The 20870-nt window shown below is 35.1% G+C and overlaps 2 protein-coding genes across 13 annotated transcripts in view; both read right to left on the bottom strand.

The window, feature by feature from the left end:
• Positions 1-4402: 4402 nt before the first annotated feature.
• LOC126724111 (protein N-terminal asparagine amidohydrolase) lies at positions 4403-16760 on the bottom strand. Of its 11 annotated transcripts, none has more exons than XM_050428354.1 (10): positions 16527-16760; positions 9057-9118; positions 7826-8008; positions 7539-7603; positions 7335-7434; positions 7196-7234; positions 6904-7095; positions 5935-6113; positions 5698-5817; positions 4403-4906 (listed from the first exon to the last, which is right to left on the bottom strand). In XM_050428354.1, the coding sequence occupies exons 2-10, from the start codon at positions 9096-9098 to the stop codon at positions 4801-4803; spliced, it is 1026 nt and encodes a 341-aa protein (XP_050284311.1). In that variant the 5' UTR covers positions 9099-9118; positions 16527-16760; the 3' UTR covers positions 4403-4800. The 11 variants fall into 11 exon arrangements, with proteins under 11 accessions (XP_050284311.1, XP_050284306.1, XP_050284310.1 ...); XM_050428349.1 differs by lacking the exons at positions 5698-5817; positions 5935-6113; positions 6904-7095; ... (3 more) ...; positions 7826-8008; positions 9057-9118 and adding exons at positions 12146-12244; positions 13030-13149; positions 13314-13492; ... (3 more) ...; positions 14937-15001; positions 15224-15406 and having other exon boundaries at positions 4403-4807; positions 16466-16740; XM_050428353.1 differs by lacking the exon at positions 9057-9118 and having other exon boundaries at positions 16466-16760.
• A 938-nt stretch (positions 16761-17698) lies between these two features.
• LOC126724106 (uncharacterized) overlaps positions 17699-20870 on the bottom strand; it is a 64317-nt gene continuing 61145 nt past the window's right edge. For both annotated transcript variants that reach the window (XM_050428345.1, XM_050428344.1), the window contains 3 exons: positions 19145-19258; positions 18258-18337; positions 17699-18173 (listed from right to left, as the gene is read on the bottom strand). In XM_050428345.1, the coding sequence (XP_050284302.1) occupies positions 18065-18173; positions 18258-18337; positions 19145-19258 (303 nt within the window). In that variant the 3' untranslated portion in view covers positions 17699-18064. The remainder of the gene's footprint in view (positions 18174-18257; positions 18338-19144; positions 19259-20870) is intronic.

The following is a 20870-nucleotide window of genomic DNA, read 5'->3' as shown; positions in this document are numbered from 1 at the left end:
CGCAACTGGGTACGGTGACTCAGCCTACATCTGTGATGTTCTGTTTAATTTACGATGTTGTCCCTGTGTATTGATTAGAATAGCTAGGCTGTCCTTTGTTCAAATTGTTTATGGAGCGAATCTTTTTTTATTCTCACCAATTGGCCCAACAGTTTCTGGTTTTTCGATCTTGGTTGGTGTACTTTTTTTTTTTTTTTTTTTTTGATAAGGGTTGGTGTACTTTCGGTTTGCTTTGAATGTGGGTGTTTAGGACTTATGATCTAGATCCAATGAAATTAGCCTATGAAATTGAACCTAGCTTGGCCCAATGGACCAATTTGGCTATTTCCTCTCCAAGGGCTATCATTTTACACCTAAAGTCCAAACAAATAAAGCAAGTCCAGACAAGCTTTAAATGTGTTGTTTGCCTTGGAGATGCAGTTTGTTTTTTTGGGAGGGAGGGGGGGGGGGGGGGGGGGGTGGGGGGGTGTAATTGTTATTTAAACAACAGTTTTCATTGTTTAAATACTACAATACGTATTTCCATAATATTTAAACAACGTTATTAGAAATCTCTTAACAAACGGTAATTTGGAAGGGAGATTTAAGTTTAAAATTGGACTTGTTTGATCAAAACATCGTAAAATATTAGTTGAGTTATATGACTTTTAAAAATATACAATTTTTCAAGTTTCAATTTTTAATATAGAAAAAAAAAATACAAATATTATTGTACTTTTACACGATATTAGAGAGGATACCTATATTGTGATGAGTTGAGAATGTCAAACTATCCTCTACTTCTCTCTCTCCTAACTTCCAAGAAACCCACACCCACCCATTATATCCAGCAAAGTCTCTTCCCATCCTTTAAACCACACAATCCTCTCCCCTTACAAACCTACAGCCCCCTGTCTTTGAGCCTTATCTCACCAAATATTACGGATTGCACTACGACTACACATACTCAACTCAAGTTTATCTCTCTAATGAGTTTGTCAAAAGAAAAAGATATTTCTTGCTCTTTGCTCACATCAACTTGCTTTTCTTTTTCACACAAAACATTGAGTTTTGGACGTTTGGCGAACCATAACAGGTGTGGGTTATGTGTTTTTCTTTTAAGCCCAAATAAAACAAGTGATGAAATGGTGAGTTTTGCTCCACAAGATTGACTAAACCAAAAAGTTATTGTAGATGGAGTTTTTCATTTTTTTTAATATAGTTAGTAGAAACACTTCGAATAACATAAAGACAATGAAAATATGTTATGCCAAACACATATATGTGTGTTTGAAAGTTACCTTTTGTTGATTACTTATGGCATATTTGTTCAAAGTAAGTTAAATAAGTATCCAAAAAATTTAAAGGGATAAAACCCTTTTTCGTCCCTACATTTTCACACGATTCTCACTTTGGTCCCTAACTTTTTTTTTCACCGCTTTTAGTCCCTATCCTGAAAAACACTTCTCGTTTTAGTCCCTGACGTTACATCAGAGACGAAAATTGCATAGCTGGCAAATGGAAAAAATTAAAAATATTAAAATAATGCATCCTATGTCCACGTGGCTTTCACGTCAGACGCTAAATTAAAAAAATTAATTTATTAATTTTAACTAAATAAAAAAATTAAAAACAGAAATAAAAACCAAATCCAGTAAAACAGCAAATTTCAAACCCAACAAATTTAAAACCCAACAAGAACAAGATCAACAAAACACAAACCCAGCAAATTTAAAACCCAAAAAATTAAATTCAAACCTATATTCTGAAAATCTAGATTTGATTTTTGTGTTTGATGTTTTGTGTAAATTTTAACTAAATTAAAAAAAAAAAAAAAAAAAAAAAAAAAAAAGGAAAAAACTGAAATAAAAATAAAAACCCAGAAAAGTAAGAAAATTCAAAACCCTAGAAAATTCAAAACCCAAAAGGAGAAGGAGAACAAGAACAAACCCAGAAAATTCATACCACTGTCACTACCAAATCTCCATACCCAAACCACTGAGATTCATACCCAAACCCACTACCGAGCCACAAACAACCACTAAGATCCATACCCTTCAGTTTTCAGAGGCCTACGCAAGACCCAAGATCCATAACCCTTTAGTTCTACCAAGCCACAAACCCACCAACTAAACCAACCCAACAACAACGAAGCTAACTCAGCCACCATCGAATCCAACCCAGCCAACCCATCAAATCCAACCAACCCACAGCGAGCCAAGACCACCCATGGCGAGCCACGACCACCCCACCCACGACGAGCCACGACCACCTCACCCACAGCGAGCCACGACTACCCATGAGATTCATACCCAAACCCATTAAGATTCATACCCAAACCCACTACCGAGCCACAAACAACCACTAAGATCCATACCCTTCAGTTTTCAGAGACCTGCAAGACCTAAGATCCATACCCTTCAGTTTTCAGAGACCTGCAAGACCTAAGATCCATACCCTTCAGTTCTACCAAGTCACAAACCCACCAGCTAAACCAACCCAACAACCACCGAAGCCAACCCAGCCCCCAATGAATCCAACCCATCAAATCCAACCAACCCACAACGAGCCAAGACTACCCATGGCGAGCCACGACCACCCCACCCACGACGAGCCACGATCACCTCACCCACGGCGAGCCACGACTACCCATGAGTAGATAGCGGACCACGGCGATTTGAATCCCACCTACCCAAAGCCTCCACGCTGATCTGTGCCACGCCGATCTGAGGAAGAGAGGAGAGAGCGTGGGAGAAAGAGAGAAACTCTGAAAGTGAGAGGAAGAGAGAGAGTGAGATTAAAAAATAATCTCGGGGTTTTGAATTTTTTGTTCTTGTTCTTGTTCTTCTAGGTTTTTGAATTTTTTATTCTTGTTCTTGTTCTTCTGGGTTTTTGAATTTTCTTAGGTTTTTATTTTTATTTCAATTTTTTTTTTCATTTAGTTAAAATTTACAAATTAATTTTTTGTTTTTAAAAATGACGTGGCATTTGTGGGTATTATTTTAATATTTTTAATTTTTTCCGTTTGCCAGCTGTGCAATTTCCATCTCTAATGTAACGTCAGGGACTAAAACAAGACGCGTTTTCAAGATAGGGACTGAAAGCGGTGAAAAAAAAAGTTAAGGACCAAAGTGAGAATAGTATGAAAATGTAGGAACGAAAAAAAGTTTTATCCCAAATTTAAAAGAAAAAGTTGATGGCAAACAGACTTACACCAAAAACAAGCTACCCAAAACATAGATTGAACAAGAAACCACACGGAAGCTATGCTATTGCAAGACCAGACCCACCCAGGAATTCTGTCAAATAAAATCAGAGTATAGGATTCTCCACATGCAACACGAGGCGCAGTTTAAAGTTGATTTTTTTCCATCTTAGACCTTGCAGCCATTCTACATTTCAAAACGCTAGCAACCTAAAATTCTTACAAATGTAACATCATATATAACAGATTTATATAATGTCTCTTTCAAACATATGTGGAATTTTAATAATAATGTCACGCATCAAATACATGCATTTTTCCTTTTACATTATGTGGAGTGTGAACCCGACAATCGTAAAGAATCTACATGCTCTAAAAAGGAGGATATATAAAACAATTGCATGAGATACCTTCTCATCAAGTTTACATATATATATATATATATATATAATATTACACACACGTGAGAGAAACTTTCAATACAGCCATTAAAAGTTGTACCTAATGCTGTAAAATCCCTTGCATATATATATCTATAATTCACTCAAAGGAATCCAACGTGCATGTGAAATGGATGTTACATTAGATTCTTTACATAAATACTTTTTTTGTGCTATACATGGATAGGTGGTCCACCATTGTGGCTTCCTGCCATTTGGACATAACGATTCCGCTCTTATTATTATTTTTTAGCTGGGTTCGTAGAGTTTCACTTGCCCTTGGAAATGGGTGTTTTTACAATATTTCAACTTTCACGGCTTTTATACAGAGGGATTAGACCAAAATCGAACCTTTAAAAATTGAGGGACCAAAAATGCAATTTACCCTCAACACTAAATGGTAGTGGTATAATTACAGTTCTTGAAGCAAACAAAGGCAACACATATAAATCTACAACTGATATTGCTCAAATTTGAGCTTCACCAAACTTTACTAAATGCAGTGGTAGAACCTTGATGACAATGCACTGATCTATTGCTTTTTAGCTGCATTTTACTCTAATCCATAAAAACTGCAAAATCATCTTGCTCATTTAAGCATCAATGAAAAACCCAAAAAAATAAACTGGTACACATGCATACACCTCTGGGAACAAAAGCAAAAGCACTACAAACAGCTTTTTAAGCTATGCTACAGCTGCTGAATAACCAGGAAGCAATTCAGCATGCAACTGACTTGTAAAATTAGTCTCTAATAAAAGCTAATTGGAATCACATCTTCAATCCAAATGAACCATACCAGTCACATATTAGATCAATGTATTGAATGATTTGCACACCCAGTTTGGCAACCTCAGAAAAATAGCACACCAATTTGTTTAATCTAGTACAAGATGGCAGTTCAGATTGGATTTTGTGCAACAACAGAAATGTCACTGTATATAGTCATCTTCAAACTAAGACGTGCAAGTTTCTCAGGCGCTTGGAAGAATCACTATGATTTTGACCCAAACAAGAAAGTCAATTTCCAAATGGGAAATATTCAAACGAAGTTTTTCACAACCTTTTCCATCCTGCATCCCCAGCCCTCTCGAAGACTCGTGGCTGCTTCCTAGGAAAGGTTTCTCTCCAATCTGGTTGTTCATAAAGGTTGTGCCAAGAAATTCATAACTGTAATCAGCACCTTTTCCATCCTCCATCCCTGGCCCTCTCAAAGACTCGTGGCTGCTTCCTAGGAAAGGTTTCTCTCCAATCTGGATGTTCAATCAGATACTCCCATTCCCTAAAAGGGAAAATTTAGAAAATAAATTATAAAAATAAAAACTATTACTATTTTCTAACCAATCATTTTTTCACAAAATATATTTGCAGCAAGTTTTCAACTGGTAAGCATTTTATTTTTCACAAGATATCTTCATCCCACTTTGCATCTCATTTTCTTTTCTATTCCTTTTATAAGATTTTCATTGCAGTTTGTGATGCAAGTTTTCAACAACGATTGATTAGAAAATAAAAAAATATGTGCCGCAAGTTGCTTAAAAAAAGTCTTCATCCCTCGTTGCATCTCCTTTTCATTTCTATTCTTCCAATTACATTTTGATTGCAGTTTGTGTCTATGAAAAAAATATTGCATTATAACATGCCCCTTTTGGGGTTTTTTTTTGTTTGTGTGTGTGTGTCTGTTGGGGGTGCGGGGGCTTTTAGGTAGCAAAACAGCATACCATAAACCCAAGTCATGACTTATTAAAGACACAAAAACCATTATATCTATTTATTCTTAAATTATTTTGTTCTCTATCCAGTCAATGGCTATCTTATTGACTTGTATATTGGCATCCAAAATGCAAATTGTGTAATGCCCAAATAGTTATTGCCTACTAAGTAGTAGTTAAGATGCTTATATCACAGGCTGACCAAGGACCCCTAAGGGTAGCACAATTGGCTGGGGACCACACCTCATGAAGCAGAGGTCACTAGTTTGAATGTCCTATTTCCTTCCCCCTCCCCTTATGCCCAAAACGTACTTATAAGAAAATAAGTGTAAATCCCAGATTTATTTTAATCAGACTATACCTTCTTAAATTATCCACGAAATCTGGGGCCTCAGCAGAAGGAGAAGTGGAACATCTGAGGAGAATTTCTGAATCAGAAAGACTTTGTAGTGTCAAAGAAATATATTTTTGGCGAAAGCTCCTGTATCAATGGAAAGAAGAGCTCAAAGCATCAGCATAAATGCAAGAAATGAATCCTGTGCTTTCTTTGAATGCAGATGACAGAAGCTGTAGTTTGTAGGTAGTTTAACAATTGTACCAGCAGCATGAAGCAATTCTGAATTGATCTGTTTGAGTATCATATGTCTCAAGCAACTTGCCACTCCAACTGGGGTCCTCATAGGCTGACGTTACTCGAATTCTCCTAACAATCCCATCCGGACATCTTGAAGTTCTATCAAAACAGGCAGGGGTAACTAATCCAGTGGAAGTTTCTACCTGAAAAATGTTGAAAAAGATTAAAAATCAATATTTTAGAACAGTGCTACAAGCTTCAACCACATACATTAACCAATAGGGGCTGCAAACATGTCATAAAACTATGAAGACCACACAAGTAACTGGTTTAGTGATTATGCGTCTTGCTATGTGCCATTAAGTCAGTCCATACAAGAATCTGTCTCACACATGTAACTAGTCTATCCAACAGATGTCTTTGCCTTGCCATTAAACAGATCCAAACTAGAATCTGTCCCAAATGGTATTTTATATATATATACACACACACTTCTTGATGAACCAAAACTATTTGATCCATACTAGTAATACTTTGCTAGAAATCAATACTAGAATCAGAATGCATATCAAATAAATCTTTTGGCCTTGCTTCTGTGCATTTGGGTTTTTGTCTAACTGAGACTTCAAATGTGGCAAATTCATTAGAGCTACAGGCTCAAATCATTAACTTTACAGCACTGCAAAGAAAATATGAGAATGCATATACCCAGTATCTATATAGCTGCCTCTTCCATGACATTTCTCACTTTTGTTTTTAATATATAAGTCCAGGATTGAAGCTAAGGCAGATATATGGGCTGGGTAAATCATTCTTTCCTCTACCACCTTGTCCACAGCGGAAACCAACTAGTATTTTGCTAATACAAGTTTGATATTCCCAGTTTGAAAGAAAGATCTGGCTCAATTTCTTTCTAGCAGGTTTTAATTTATTTGCATGAACTAAACACAGACAAAACATTTAAAATATAGGAATCATAGAGTTGAAGCTGACCACTAAACCATGGAAAATGGGGTATGCATTCCCTTCGGAATCCCTTCTGGTGTTATGCCCAAGAACAAAGAGAGTCTGAACATGAAAATTCTCTGGTCTTGTGAACAGAGCTTCAACTATTTTGGCACACAATGGAAAGGAATGACCATCCAACTGTTCCTGGCTTTCAGATCTAGTGCTAGAGTAAGCATACTGCATAAAAAGTTCAACACACTCAACTTCAATTATTCTGACTCTTGGATAACTACATTATGGGAAAATCAATAATAAAGTAGAGGATCCCAAACCATACATTTGGTGAAACATCTTCAAAGCCACCAACAAGATGCACCTGCATTCATTTCATTATGCAGTCTTTTCAATCCATGTAATAGTAATTAAGATCAATAAGCAAATGTCATTGTTGAGAAGCCAAGAAATAGAGAAAGTACATCCAACTCAGCATCCATATTGTGATCAACAACATGCAATAACATCTGGGAGAGGCCCATGTCCACAATATTTGGAGAATCCATATGAGAAACTGAGGTCCTGCACTTAAAAAAAAAAAAACAGAATCAAATGCAAAGAACCAAACGGAATAAAACTGTGATATTTTTAATTAATTCTGTCTCCCACATATGATCAGTTCTTACATTCCATTTTTCTTGTTGCGAATAACAATGCCCACACAGGTTGTTGCTTCATCAGTGCCAACAAACTTATCATATGAAAGGGGAAAACTGATGTTAAGAAGGAAGTTGGAAATAAGAATACTAAACGGCACTGCAGTACTCTATCAAGTGACAATTCATCGTACGAAAACATTTCTAACACTTCTCTAAGGCTATTAAATTGTGAATTCAATTCATAAAACCATACAATTTTATATCAGAAATTCCAAATGGGGCTATCTTAAGGATTTATTTTTTGGAACACATACATCAACAAATGCAGGGTCAACAGTTCCATATTCTCTTTGGAACAGATAAACCCATTTGTTCTTCGTCAATCTATCCATGCCAGACTCTTCATAAACTGAGAACTTCCTCTCTGGAATAGCCTTGAATGAATTTGCGGCAGATACCAAAATAGGGTCTTCCATCAAAGCAACCAGGGTATTTCCCTGTTCAGAAGCACAAGTTTTTCGCATTTGTTAGTTATACACATAATATAAGATGGAATTATGCAAGCAGATTATATGTCAGATAAAACCAAGAATTTACAATCCTACAGGAAAGATTCTTCTCAGAGAAAATGTAATTATTTCCAGAAGTATAAAATTTTGGTACAATTCATTAGTTGTTGTACCTTAGGTTCTTCAATTAAATTCAACCATGGCACTATACTATATTAATCAATACAGCACATCTTTTTGCAAAGACAATTAAATTCAACCATGTGGTTTATTGGTCGATGCAATTACATGGTTGAATTTAATTGGGAAACCTAAGGTATAGTACCTAAGTTTTGTCCTTTCCAGAATTATATTGCCATATTATGAAACCAAAATGGTGAAACACATTTACTTCCTTTTCATTCTCTTCAAGTATAAGAAATTTGAACCACATGAATGCTCTCATATGTACAATATCAACTACTCAACTAAGCTTGTCATCATTAAAGATTCTAAACTCCAGAAGTTGGGAACCATAAGAAAGGCTAACTGAGGCTCCAATCTTGACATTAAGCATCATATAAGAGCAAGTTGTAAGGTGGAATTCCCCCCAATCGCATTTACACCTATCCTAACTTCTCAGACCATAATAAGAGCAATGAAATTCACAACCCAACAAGAAGGTAGAGCAGAAAGGAAAATCCAACCCAATTTGCATTTCAACAACTTTCATCACAAAACTTCAAACCCAAGAAAGTTAAATTATCATCCTAAACAGAACTGACAATCAAAGAGTCTCTCTCCAAATCAAATAAACAAGAGTCACAAGAGTCCATTACAAATTTAAAATCCCAATAGGATGACAAATTTACACTCTTTCCTCCTACAGTGGTTACAAATATCGCTCCTATAAATGCACAAGGGAACACATAATCTAAAAACATTGAATTTTTACCAAACAAATTTATGTTAATGCTAAAAAAGCAGATGGGTATTTGAAAAAGTGCGAGGAAAAGAGTGAAATGGACAAGAAAGAAAGAAACGGTGAAGGGAGAACCTGAGAAGAAGATGAAAATGGGACCCCACCAACAAATATCATGATTTTGGTGCAAAAAAAGCCTCCGAAATTTCTTTGATAGATTGCTCTCTCAGAGAGAGTTGCAGAGAAAGGAATACTCTGTTGACTTTCTGAGTTGGGAGTGGCAGACTGAGAATACAATAGTACACTATGTATTTAGTATTTAACGTTCGAGCTTCGTGAGTTGTGGGGGCTGACAGGAATGTTTTCGTTTGCTTGGTACTTTTCCTAGACTTTGGTACGTGTCACAACGGGATTGGCTGACTTTTGGGAAAAGTTTAGTGAATAAATATGTAAATCAGTTATGAATGAGGGAGAAATTTTCAGTTTGAGGGATACAAATCTTCTTTATAAAACCGTAAAAATCTGTTTTGTATGCTGTTATAAATTTCTCTATTCCCTTATTATGACCCTTTTCTCTCTGGGAGACAGTGATTTATATGCATATCTTTTAAATGTGTTGTTTGCCTTGGAGACGCTTTTTAAAAAAAATAATAATTCAGGGCCTATTAGGTATTGTTATTTAAACAATAGTTTTCATTATTTAAATATCATAATATGTATTTTCACACCACTTAAATACCGTTATTAGAAATCTTTTACCAAACGGTAATTTGGAAGGAAAATTTAAGTTTAAAATTGGACTTGTTTGATAAAAACATCATAAAATATCGGTTGAGTTATATGAATATACATTATTTTTAAGCTTCAATTTTTAATATATAAAAAATTCAAATATTAATGTACTTTTACACAATATTAGAGAGAGAGATACCTATATTGTGATGAGTTGAGAACTTGAGAATGTCAAACCGTCCTCTACTTCTCTCTCTCAACTTCCAATAAACCCACATCCATCCATAATTTCTAGCAAGACTTTTTCCATCCTTTAAATCACACAATCCTCTCCCCTTACAAACCTACAGCCCTCTACCTCTGAGCCTTATCTCACCAAATATGTACAAATTGCACGGCCACTACACACATACTCAACTCAAGTTTATCTCTCTGATGAGTCTGTCAGAAGAAAAAAGATATTTCTTGCTCTTTGCCCGCGTCAAACTTGCTTTTCTTTCCCACACAAAACATTGTGTTTTGGACGTTTGGTGAACCATGACTGGTGTGGGTTATGTGTTTTTCTTTTAAACCCAAATAAAACAAGTGATGAAATGGTGAGTTTTTCCACCAGATTGACTAATCCAAAAGGTTACCATAGATGGAGTCTCACTTTTTTTATATAGTTAGTAGAAACACTTCGAATAACATAAAGACAATGAAAATATGTTATGCCAAACACAGATATGTGTGTTTGAAAGTTAACTTTTGTTGATTACTTATTGCCTATTTGTTCAAAGTTAGTTAAACAAGTATCCAAAAAATTTAAAAGAAAAAGTTGATGGCACCAAAAACAAGCTACCCAAAACATAGATTGACCAAGAAACCACATAGAAGCTAAGCTATTGCAAGACCAGACCCGCACAAAGCAAGCATCCAGGAATTCTGTCAAGTAAAATCAGAGTATAGGATTCTCCACATGCAACACGAGGCACAGTTTAAAGTTGATTTTTTTCCATCTTTTTTTTTTTTTTGATGGGAGATTTTTTTCCATCTTAGACCTTGCAGCCATTCTACATTTCAAAACGCTAGCTACCTAAAATTCTTACAAATGTCACATCTTATATAACAGATTTATATAATGTCTCTTTCAAATACATGTGGAATTTCAATAATAATCCCATGCATCAGATATATGCATCTTTCTTTTTACATTACGTGGAGTGTGAACCTGACAACCGTAAAGAATCTACATGCTCTAAAAAGAAGGATGTATAAAATAAATGCACGATACACCTTCTCATCAAGTTTACATATATAATTCACTCAAAGTTGTATCTAATGCTGTAAAATCCCTTACATATATCTATAATTCACTCAAAGGAATCCAATGTACATGTGAAATGGATGTTACATTAGATTCTTTACATAAATACTTTTCTGTTCTATAAATGGATAGGTGGTCCACCATTGTGGCTTCCTGCCATTTGGACATAACGATGCTGCTCTTAATATTTTATTTTTTTTAGCTGAGTTTGTAGAGTTGTACTTGCCCTTGGAAATGGGTGTTTTTTACAATATTTCAACTTTCATGGCTTTTAGACAGAGGGACTATATTGTTAAATTTTAAATTTTGAAAGACCAAAATCGAACCTTTTAAAATTGAGGAACCAAAAATGCAATTTAGCCTCAACACTAAATAGTAGTAGTATAATTACAGTTCTTGAAGCAAACAAAGGCAACACATAAACCTACAACTGATATTGCTCAAATTTTAGCTTCACCAAACTTTACTAAATGCAGTGGTAGAACCTTGATGACAATGCACTGATCTATTGTTTTTTAGCTGCATTTTACTCTAATCCAAAAAACAAATGCATAATTATCTTGCTCATTTAAGCATCAATGAAAAACCCAAAAAAAAAAAAAAATGGTAAACATGCATTCACCCTCTGGGGTCGATGCCTGCATCATGGAGCTAGGTGGATTGCTACAGCTGCTGAATAACCATACCAGTCAAAGCAATTCAGCAAGCAACTGACTTGTAAAATTGGTCTCTAATAAAAGCTTACTGGAATCACATCTTCAATTCAAATGAAACATACCAGTCACATATTAGATCAATGTACTGAATGATTTGCATACCCAGTTTGGCAACCTCAGAAAAATAGCACACCAATTTGTTTAATCTAGAACAAGATGACAGTTCAGATTGGATTTTGTGCAACAACAGAAATGTCACTATACAAAGTCATCTTCGAACTAAAGATGTGCAAGTTTCTCAGGTGCTTGGAAGAATCACTATGATCTTGACCCAAACAAAAAAGTCAATTTCCAAATGGGAAATATTCAAATGAAGTTTTTCACAACCTTTATGAGGTTCTTGGCACAACCTTTTCCATCCTCCATCCCCGGCCTTCTCGAAGACTCATAGCTGCTTCCTAGGAAAGGTTTCTCTCCAATATGGTTGTTCATAAAGGTTGTGCCAAAAAATTCATAGCTGTAATCAGCACCTTTTCCAACCTCCATCCCCCGTCCTCTCGAAGACTCGTGGCTGCTTCCTAGGAAAGGTTTCTCTCCAATCTGGATGTTCAATCAGATACTCCCATTTCCTAAAAGGGAAAATTTAGAAAATAAATTATAAAAATAAAATCTATTACTATTTTCTAACCAATCATTGTTTCACAAAATATATTTGCTTTAAGTTTTCAACTGGTAAACATCTTATTTTTCACAAGATATCTTCATCCCTCTTTGCATATCATTTCCTTTTCTATTCCTTTTATAAGATTTTGATTGCAGTTTGTGATGCAAGATTTCAACAACGATTGATTAGAAAATAAAAATATATGTGCTGCAAGTTGCTTAAAAAAAGTCTTCATCCCTCTTTGCATCTCATTTTCATTTCTATTCTATTTATTACATTTTGATTGCAGTTTGTGTGTCTATGAAAAAAACTATTGCATTATAACATGCCCCTTTTGGGGTTTTTTTGTGTGTGTGTCTGTTGGGGTGCGGGGGCTTTTAGGTAGCAAAACAGCATACCATAAACCCAAGTCATGACTTATTAAAGACACAAAAACCACTATATCTATTTATTCTTAAATTATTTTGTTCTCTATCCAGTCAATGGCTATCATATCGACTTGTATATTGGCATCCAAAATGCAAATTGTGTAATGCTCAAATAGTTATTGCCTATTAAGTAGTATTTAAGATGCTTATATCACAGGCTGACCAAGGACCCCTAAGGGTAGCACAATTGGCTGGGGACCACGCCTCATGAAGCAGAGGTCACTAGTTTGAATGTCCCATTCCCTTCCCCCTCCCCTTACACCCAAAACGTACTCATAAGAAAATAACTGTAAATCCCAGATTTATTTTAATCAGACTATACCTTCTTAAATTATCCACAAAATCTGGGGCCTCAGCAGAAGGAGAAGTGGAACATCTGAGGAGAATTTCTGAATCAGAAAGACTTTGTAGTGTCAAAGAAATATATTTTTGGCGAAAGCTCCTGTATCAATGGAAATAAGAGCTCAAAGCATCAGCATAGATGCAAGAAAGAGCCAGGAAAAAAAAAAAAAAACCAGAAAACTGCTTTGGAAGGAAATGAATCCTGTGCTTTCTTTGAATGCAGATGACATAAGCTGTAGTTTGTAGGTAGTTTAACAATTGTACCAGCAGCATGAAGCAATTCTGAATTGATCAGTTTGAGTATCATATGTCTCAAGCAACTTGCCACTCCAACTGGGGTCCTCATAGGCTGATGTTACTCGAATTTTCCTAACAATCTCATCCGGACATCTTGAAGTTCTATCAAAACAGGCAGGGGTAACTAATCCAGTGGAAGTTTCTACCTGAAAAATGTTGAAAAATATTAAAATCAATATTTTAGAACAGTGCTACAAGCTTCAACCACATACATTAACCAATAGGGGCTGCAAACATGTCATAAAACTATGAACACCACACAAGTAACTGGTTTAGTGATTATGCGTCTTGCTATGTGCCATTAAGTCAGTCCATACAAGAATCTGTCTCACACATGTAACTAGTCTACTCAACAGATGTCTTTGCGTTGCCATTAAACAGATCCAAACTAGAATCTGTCCCAAATGATTTTTTATATATATATACATATATATATATATATATACTTCTTGATGACCCGAAACTATTTGATCCACACAAGTGATACTTTGCTAGAAATCAATACTAGAATCAGAATGCATATCAAATAAATCTTTTGGCCTTGCTTATGTGCATTTGGGTTTTTGTCAAACTGAGACTTCAAATGTGGCAAATTCATCAGAGCTACAGGCTTAAATCATTAACTTTACAGCACTGCAAAGAGAATATATGAGAATGCATATACCCAGTATCTATATAGCTGCCTCTTCCATGACATTTCTCACTTTTGTTTTTAATTTATGAGTCCAGGATTGAAGCTAAGACAGTATATATGGGCTGGGTAAATCATTTTTTCCTCTACCACCTTGTCCACAGCAGAAACCAACTAGTATTTTGCTAATACAAGTTTGATATTCCCAGTTTGAAAGAAAGATCTGGCTCCATTTCTTTCAAGCAGGTTTTAATTTATTTGCATGAACTAAACACAGACAAAATATTTAAGATGTAGGAATCAAAGAGTTGAAGCTGACCACTAAACCATGGAAAATGGGGTATGCATTCCCTTCGGAATCCCTTCTGGTGTTATGCCCAAGAACAAAGAGAGTCTGAACATGAAAATTCTCTGGTCTTGTGAACAAAGCTTCAACTATTTTGGCACACAATGGAAAGGAATGACCATCCAACTGTTCCTGGCTTTCTGATCTAGTGCTAGAGTAAACATACTGCATAAAAAGTTCAACACACTCAACTTCAATTATTCTGACTCTTGGATAACTACATCATAGGAAAATCAATAATAAAGTAGAGGATCCCAAACCATACATTTGGTGAAACATCTTCAAAGCCACCGACAAGATGCACCTGCATTCATTTCATTATGCAGTCTTTTCAATCCATGTAATAGTAATTAAGATCAATAGGAAAATGTCATTGTTGAGCAGCCAAAACTATAGAGAAATACAGAAAGTACATCCAACTCAGCATCCATATTGTGATCAACAACATGCAATAACATCTGGGAGAGGCCCATGTCCACAATATTTGGAGAATCCATATGAGAAACTGACGTCCTGCACTTAAAAAAAAACAGAATCAAATGCAAAGAACCAAACGGAATAAAACTGTGATATTTTTAATTAATTCTGTCTCCCACATATAATCAGTCCTTACATTCCATTTTTCTTGTTGCGAATAACAATGCCCACACAGGTTGTTGCTTCATCAGTGCCAACAAACTTATCATATGAAAGGGGAAAACTGATGTTAAGAAGGAAGTTGGAAATAAGAATACTAAACAGCACTGCAGTACTCTTTCAAGTGACAATTCATCGTACGAAAACATTTCTAACATTGCTCTAAGGCTATTAAATTGTAAATTCAATTCATAAAACCATACAATTTTATATCCAAAATTCCAAATGGGGCTATCTTAAGGATTTATTTTTTGGAACACATACATCAACAAATGCAGGGTCAACAGTTCCATATTCTCTTTGGAACAGATAAACCCATTTATTCTTCGTCAATCTATCCATGCCAGACTCTTCATAAACTGAGAACTTCCTCTCTGGAATAGCCTTGAATGAATTTGCGGCAGATACCAAAATAGGGTCTTCCATCAAAGCAACCAGGGTATTTCCCTGTTCATAAGAACAAGTTTTTCGCATTTGTTAGTTATACACATAATATAAGACGGAATTATGCAAGCAGATTATTTTTCAGATAAAACCAAGAATTCACAATCCTACAGGAAAGTCTCTTCTCAGAGAAAATGTAATTATTTCCAGAAGTATAAAATTTTGGTACAGTTCATTAGTTGTTGTACCTTAGGTTCTTCAATTAAATTCAACCGTGGCACTATATTATATTAATCAATACAGCACATCTTTTTGCAAAGACAATTAAATTCAACCATGTGGTTTATTGGTCAATGCAATTACATGGTTGAATTTAATTGGGAAACCTACGGTATAGTACCTAAGTTTTGTCCTTTCCAGAATTATATTGCCATATTATGAAACCAAAATGTTGAAACACATTTACTTCCTTTTCATTCTCTTCCAAGTATAAGAAATTTGAACCACATGAATGCTCTCACATGTACAATATCAACTACTCAACTAAGCTTGTCATCATTAAAGATTCTAAACTCCAGAAGTTGGGAACCATAAGAAAGGCTAACTGAGGCTCCAGTCTTGACATTAAGCATCATATAAGAGCAAGTTGTAAGGTGGAATTCCCCCCAATCGCATTTACACCTATCCTAACTTCTCAGACCATAATAAGAGCAATGAAATTTCACAACCCAACAAGAAGGTAGAGCAGAAAAGAAAGGAAAATCCAACCCAATTTGCATTTCAACAACTTTCATCACAAAACTTCATACCCAAGAAAGTTAAAATTATCATCCTACACAGAATTGACAATCAAAGAGTCTCTCTCCAAATCAAATAAACAAGAGTCACAAATAGTTCATTACAAATTTAAAATCCCAATAGGATGACAAATTTACACTCTTTACTCCTACAGTGGTTACAAATATCACTCCTATAAATGCACAAGGGAAAAAAAATCTAAAAACACTGAATTTTTACCAAACAGATTTATGTTATGCTAAATAAGCAGATGGGTATTTGAAAAAGTTCAAGGAAAAGAGTGAAATGGACAAGAAAGAAAGAAAGAAACAGTGAAGGTAGCACCTGAGACGAAGATGAAAATGGGACCCCACCAACAAATATCATGATTTTGGTGCAAAAAAGCCTCCGAAATTTCTTTGATAGATTGATCTCTCAGAGAGAGTTGCAGAGAAAGGAACACTTTGTTGACTTTCTGAGTAGGGAGTGGCAGACTGAGAATACAATAGCACACTATTTGGTATTTAACGTTCGAGCTTCGTGAGTTGTGGGGGCTGACAGGAATGTTTTCGTTTGCTTGGTACTTTTCCTAGACTTTGTTACGTGTCACAACGGGATTGGCTGACTTTTGGAAAAGTTTAAGGTAGGATCAATTCCAAGGATTAGCACCTGATTTAAATATGTAAATCAGGAGAAATTTTCAGTTTGAGGGATACAAATCTTCTTTATAAAACTGTAAAAATCTGTTTTTTATGCGGTTATAAATTTATTTTTCTATTTCCTTATTACGACCCTCTTCTCTTTTGAAGACAGTAACGTATATGCTTATCTTATGCAGCGTGCCTCCCACAAGCATATAAAGATATTTTATATTTTGTGGCACTAACTTATTATAGATGAATTGATCTATCTTATAATAGACGAATTGATAGTCTTTTTTTTTTTTTTATAACAAAAGATGAAAGCTAGGATAGAACATAGAAGAGAACATGAACATGGTTTCTTAGATATTCACCATTGTACTTGGATGTTGGGATGGTTTCTAAAGGGACAAAGTCCCAGCGGGTATATGGTAAGTGTGTTGATGGTTTTTTGTTTAAGCTTCTCCCAATTTTATAATGGGGATTAACCTGATTTGATTAGAAATTGCCATGATTCCATTATTGAGGAGTCAATATCTTGCTTTTGCATTAGGAAGAGGGTAAGCATCTTCTTCAAAGCTTCGTCGTTGAATTTAGTTAGATCTGTGGATGAATCAAGGCCTCTTGCTTTGGGACCAAAGAATTGTACTACTTTCGAACATGAAGCTAATAACAGACTTTCTATAACTCACCAAATGATTAAAGACTGAAATGAAATCCTTCGCTACACAGCACTCAAGGTTAAGGAGGCTAAAAACCTTATGACACAATTCTCCCATAGGAGAACTTGAGTCCAAACACGTACGCACACGCATACACAGTCCATCTAGACCATTCAAACATCGATTCCATATATAGTCCCACATCCAAGTAGGGTAACCTTGGATAGTCACCCCCTTGCTTTATTCAAGGGGAAAAAAAAACACACAACAAAACAAACAAAAGCTCAGCACTTAAATTTATAATCGTCAAGAGAAGACAAACTATGTTACTACCAAATGACTGGGGGTTTCTGAGGAAGTAGAAAACATCTTTGAACAAAAAATTTAATTAATTACACAGAAGAGAACAATTTTTGCACTCTGGATTGTAAAAATTTTACCAAAGACAACATTTCTATGTATATTCAAAAGCATATGACGCTAATGGTTTTCCTATCGTCTGGCTTGAATCCTGATCATCAAAGCCTGCCAGCAAATTTGAGTACTTTAACTTTCTCGTCATTCCTGAAACACTGATCTACTGCCTTTGCATGCATCTCGTGAGGATACCCCAATGTTGACAATAATGTGTTCAAAGTGCATCAGTTTCTAGCAGCTGTATCATTTCTGAACTGTTCTACAAGGGGAGGAAGGAGAAGAGCAAGCCTACTCTTATACCTCGCAATTCGTCGTAACCGCTCTTCCCTTAATCTACAGCAAAACATTAAATGGCTATGTTATTTGTTGCAATTACAAAAAAATGGTACCAACACCATGGGGAATAGAGAAACTTACCGCGCTCGAACCTTTTTAGCATGCTTAACGTGTCTCTTTAACAGATCTTTCGGTGATAAATCCTCAACAGATACGTCACCCTGAAAGCAGAAACAATCAAGTTAGTGTTGAAGGAGGCAGATGTGTATCTACACTTACCAGAATTTTAGGTTTAGAAAATGGATAAATAAGAACAGAGCCTCACTTAAGTTCCTAAGCCTGTACTGTTTAGCAGCTTATTTCTAGTAGCATATTTGCGTAGTGTTTATCAAAAGATATACATATATCTTATTCCCAAAAAAACTAAAAGTTAGATTACTTGGAAAAAAATGCTGAGACAAAAAGCAAAAAGCTTTTGGTAGATAAGCTGGGCCCAAACACACCAAAGTCTTAAACATCCAAAAAAGACTGAAGATTCAGTAACATACATATTCAACTCTGTAACATATACGTATTAAATAGAACTATATAATTTTTCATAAATCTACGTCAACTTGTCATTAAATTGTTAAATATAAATAAGTTCAAAATCATCTCACCTCAAAATCATCTCACTAATCTGCAATTGAAAATACAGCTTTATCCTCAGTTTAAAACATGAAGTACATCATATCATGATATCAGTGGCATTTTTAAGGAATGCCCCCAAAACAAAATTATGGTTAAAGGATTCAGGGCTCATCTAATAACCCACCGTACCAAGTGAATACATAAACAGAAATAGATAATTGATCATCAATAACAATGATCACTATGGCATTTTCATTTCAAGGAACCCCATTATTGTTATGACAATAATACTAATAGTTCTTTTGTTGTTAAAAACAATGATTATATAGAAAACGATGAAAATAACAATTATAATTATAATTATAAAGATGATGATAATAATGATCAGATAAGCCAACCTCCTCATCTTCTTCTTCTTCTTCTTCACCTTCCTTTTTCTTTGACAGATGAGTGCTTGCCGTGGATATAGGCAAAGGTTTTGGGAAAGGCCTCACAACATCCCCATATTGTGGCTGCCAATTGGGAAAAATAAATTTACAAAGCATTAACTCATGCAACCAACTTTTAAGGCCCAACTGATGAAAAGTAAACCAAAGAGCACAATCCACATAAACTTTAATTGAATTGGTGTAACAATGTTCTTAAAAGCAGTTCCAAGGAAATCACAAAAATTCAGTTGATCGCCAGCTTCACTGAACTGCTAATACAAAAGTTATTGAGAGGAGTTCCTTAAAACACTCTTGATATTCTTTAACAACAACATTGATGAAGGTTCAACTAAAGGATTTATATTGATCATCAACTTAAATTATCTACCATTACATGCTAGAAATCCACTAGGTACCAAGATGAGAGTTAGAAACAGCAGGGGAGACGTGATCATACACATATAGTAGAATTATAAACCAGAAAATGAGTTAAAGTGAAAACATGTACTATAATATTTTATTCTCAAAGAAAGCTGAAACTGTCAACCATTTCAGCGGCATCTTCAAAATTATGTTAGGAGGCACACACTGTGCCCATAAATGAGCCCACAACAATAAGGTGTGATCTGATTCAAGTTAAAATGCATTACGAAGAAAAGAGGATGACAACAAAAAATGCGAGTTTAGATAGTGGGGAAATGGCTGTACTGAACAGAAAATAAGACTAGATAGGTCTGAATGATATATATATATATATATATATAGAGAGAGAGAGAGAGAGAGAGAGAGAATAGAACTTTATTGAATATACTCAAAAAAGAGAACAACAACAAAAAAGCTTTAGAGTATGTTTGGTTGAGGTGAAAACAAGGAGGATGAAAAATAGGGAGAGGAAAATAGGGTGGAAAATGGCAGTTTTCACTGTTTGGTTGAAAGGGGGAGGGGGCGAGAAAAGTGGTGGGGCCCACAAGTTTTCTCTTCTCCCACTTCAAAATACAATCTCTCCAAATTGGAGTGAAAAGTGGGAAAAATATTTAGACAAAACTGCCCCCACCTCTAATTAACGTGTCTGGCCTTTTTTTTTTTCTTTTTTTGACTTTTCCTTTGTAACGTTGGCTTGCTTTTTTTTTTTTTTTTTTTTTTCCCTTTGGTTTTGTCAGGTGGTGGGTTCTTCTTCTTTTTTTTCTTAATTTTTATTTTTACTATTTTTGTAAGAAAACACTTTTGGGTGATTTCTTATGCTATTTTTTGAAATGTCCACTTTCATCTATACACAATTTTTTTAAAAAGTATAATGTATTACTTTTTGTTTTTATTTAAGAGGGACATTTTGGTAAATTTATACAAACCTTATTTTCAACCAAACCAAAAAGTTTTTCATTCCTCTACTTTTCCACTGTCTCAACCAAACACAAACAAACGGACCCTTAGTCTCAGATTTTTGGGATCAACTATGGATTCTCAACAAGATTAGTCAAGGTTCGCCACATGCACAAAATAGTGTCTCCAAGTTTGTAGTGAAGTCTACAAAAGATCAGTACTGAATCAAAAGGCTATTGGTAGTAGCATTCTAAAATGACATCATACTCACTTTTTTTGATAGGTAAGCAGAAAACTTTTATAAATGATAGAAAAATGAGAAATACAAGAAGTTCATAATGATGAACAACAAAAAATAAAAGGAACAAACAGTACA

Source organism: Quercus robur, chromosome 4 (assembly GCF_932294415.1).
Source record: "Quercus robur chromosome 4, dhQueRobu3.1, whole genome shotgun sequence".
NCBI classification, from domain to species: domain Eukaryota; kingdom Viridiplantae; phylum Streptophyta; class Magnoliopsida; order Fagales; family Fagaceae; genus Quercus; species Quercus robur.
Note: the sequence above shows the minus strand (reverse complement) of the source record. Positions and strands in the feature narration are given on the sequence as shown.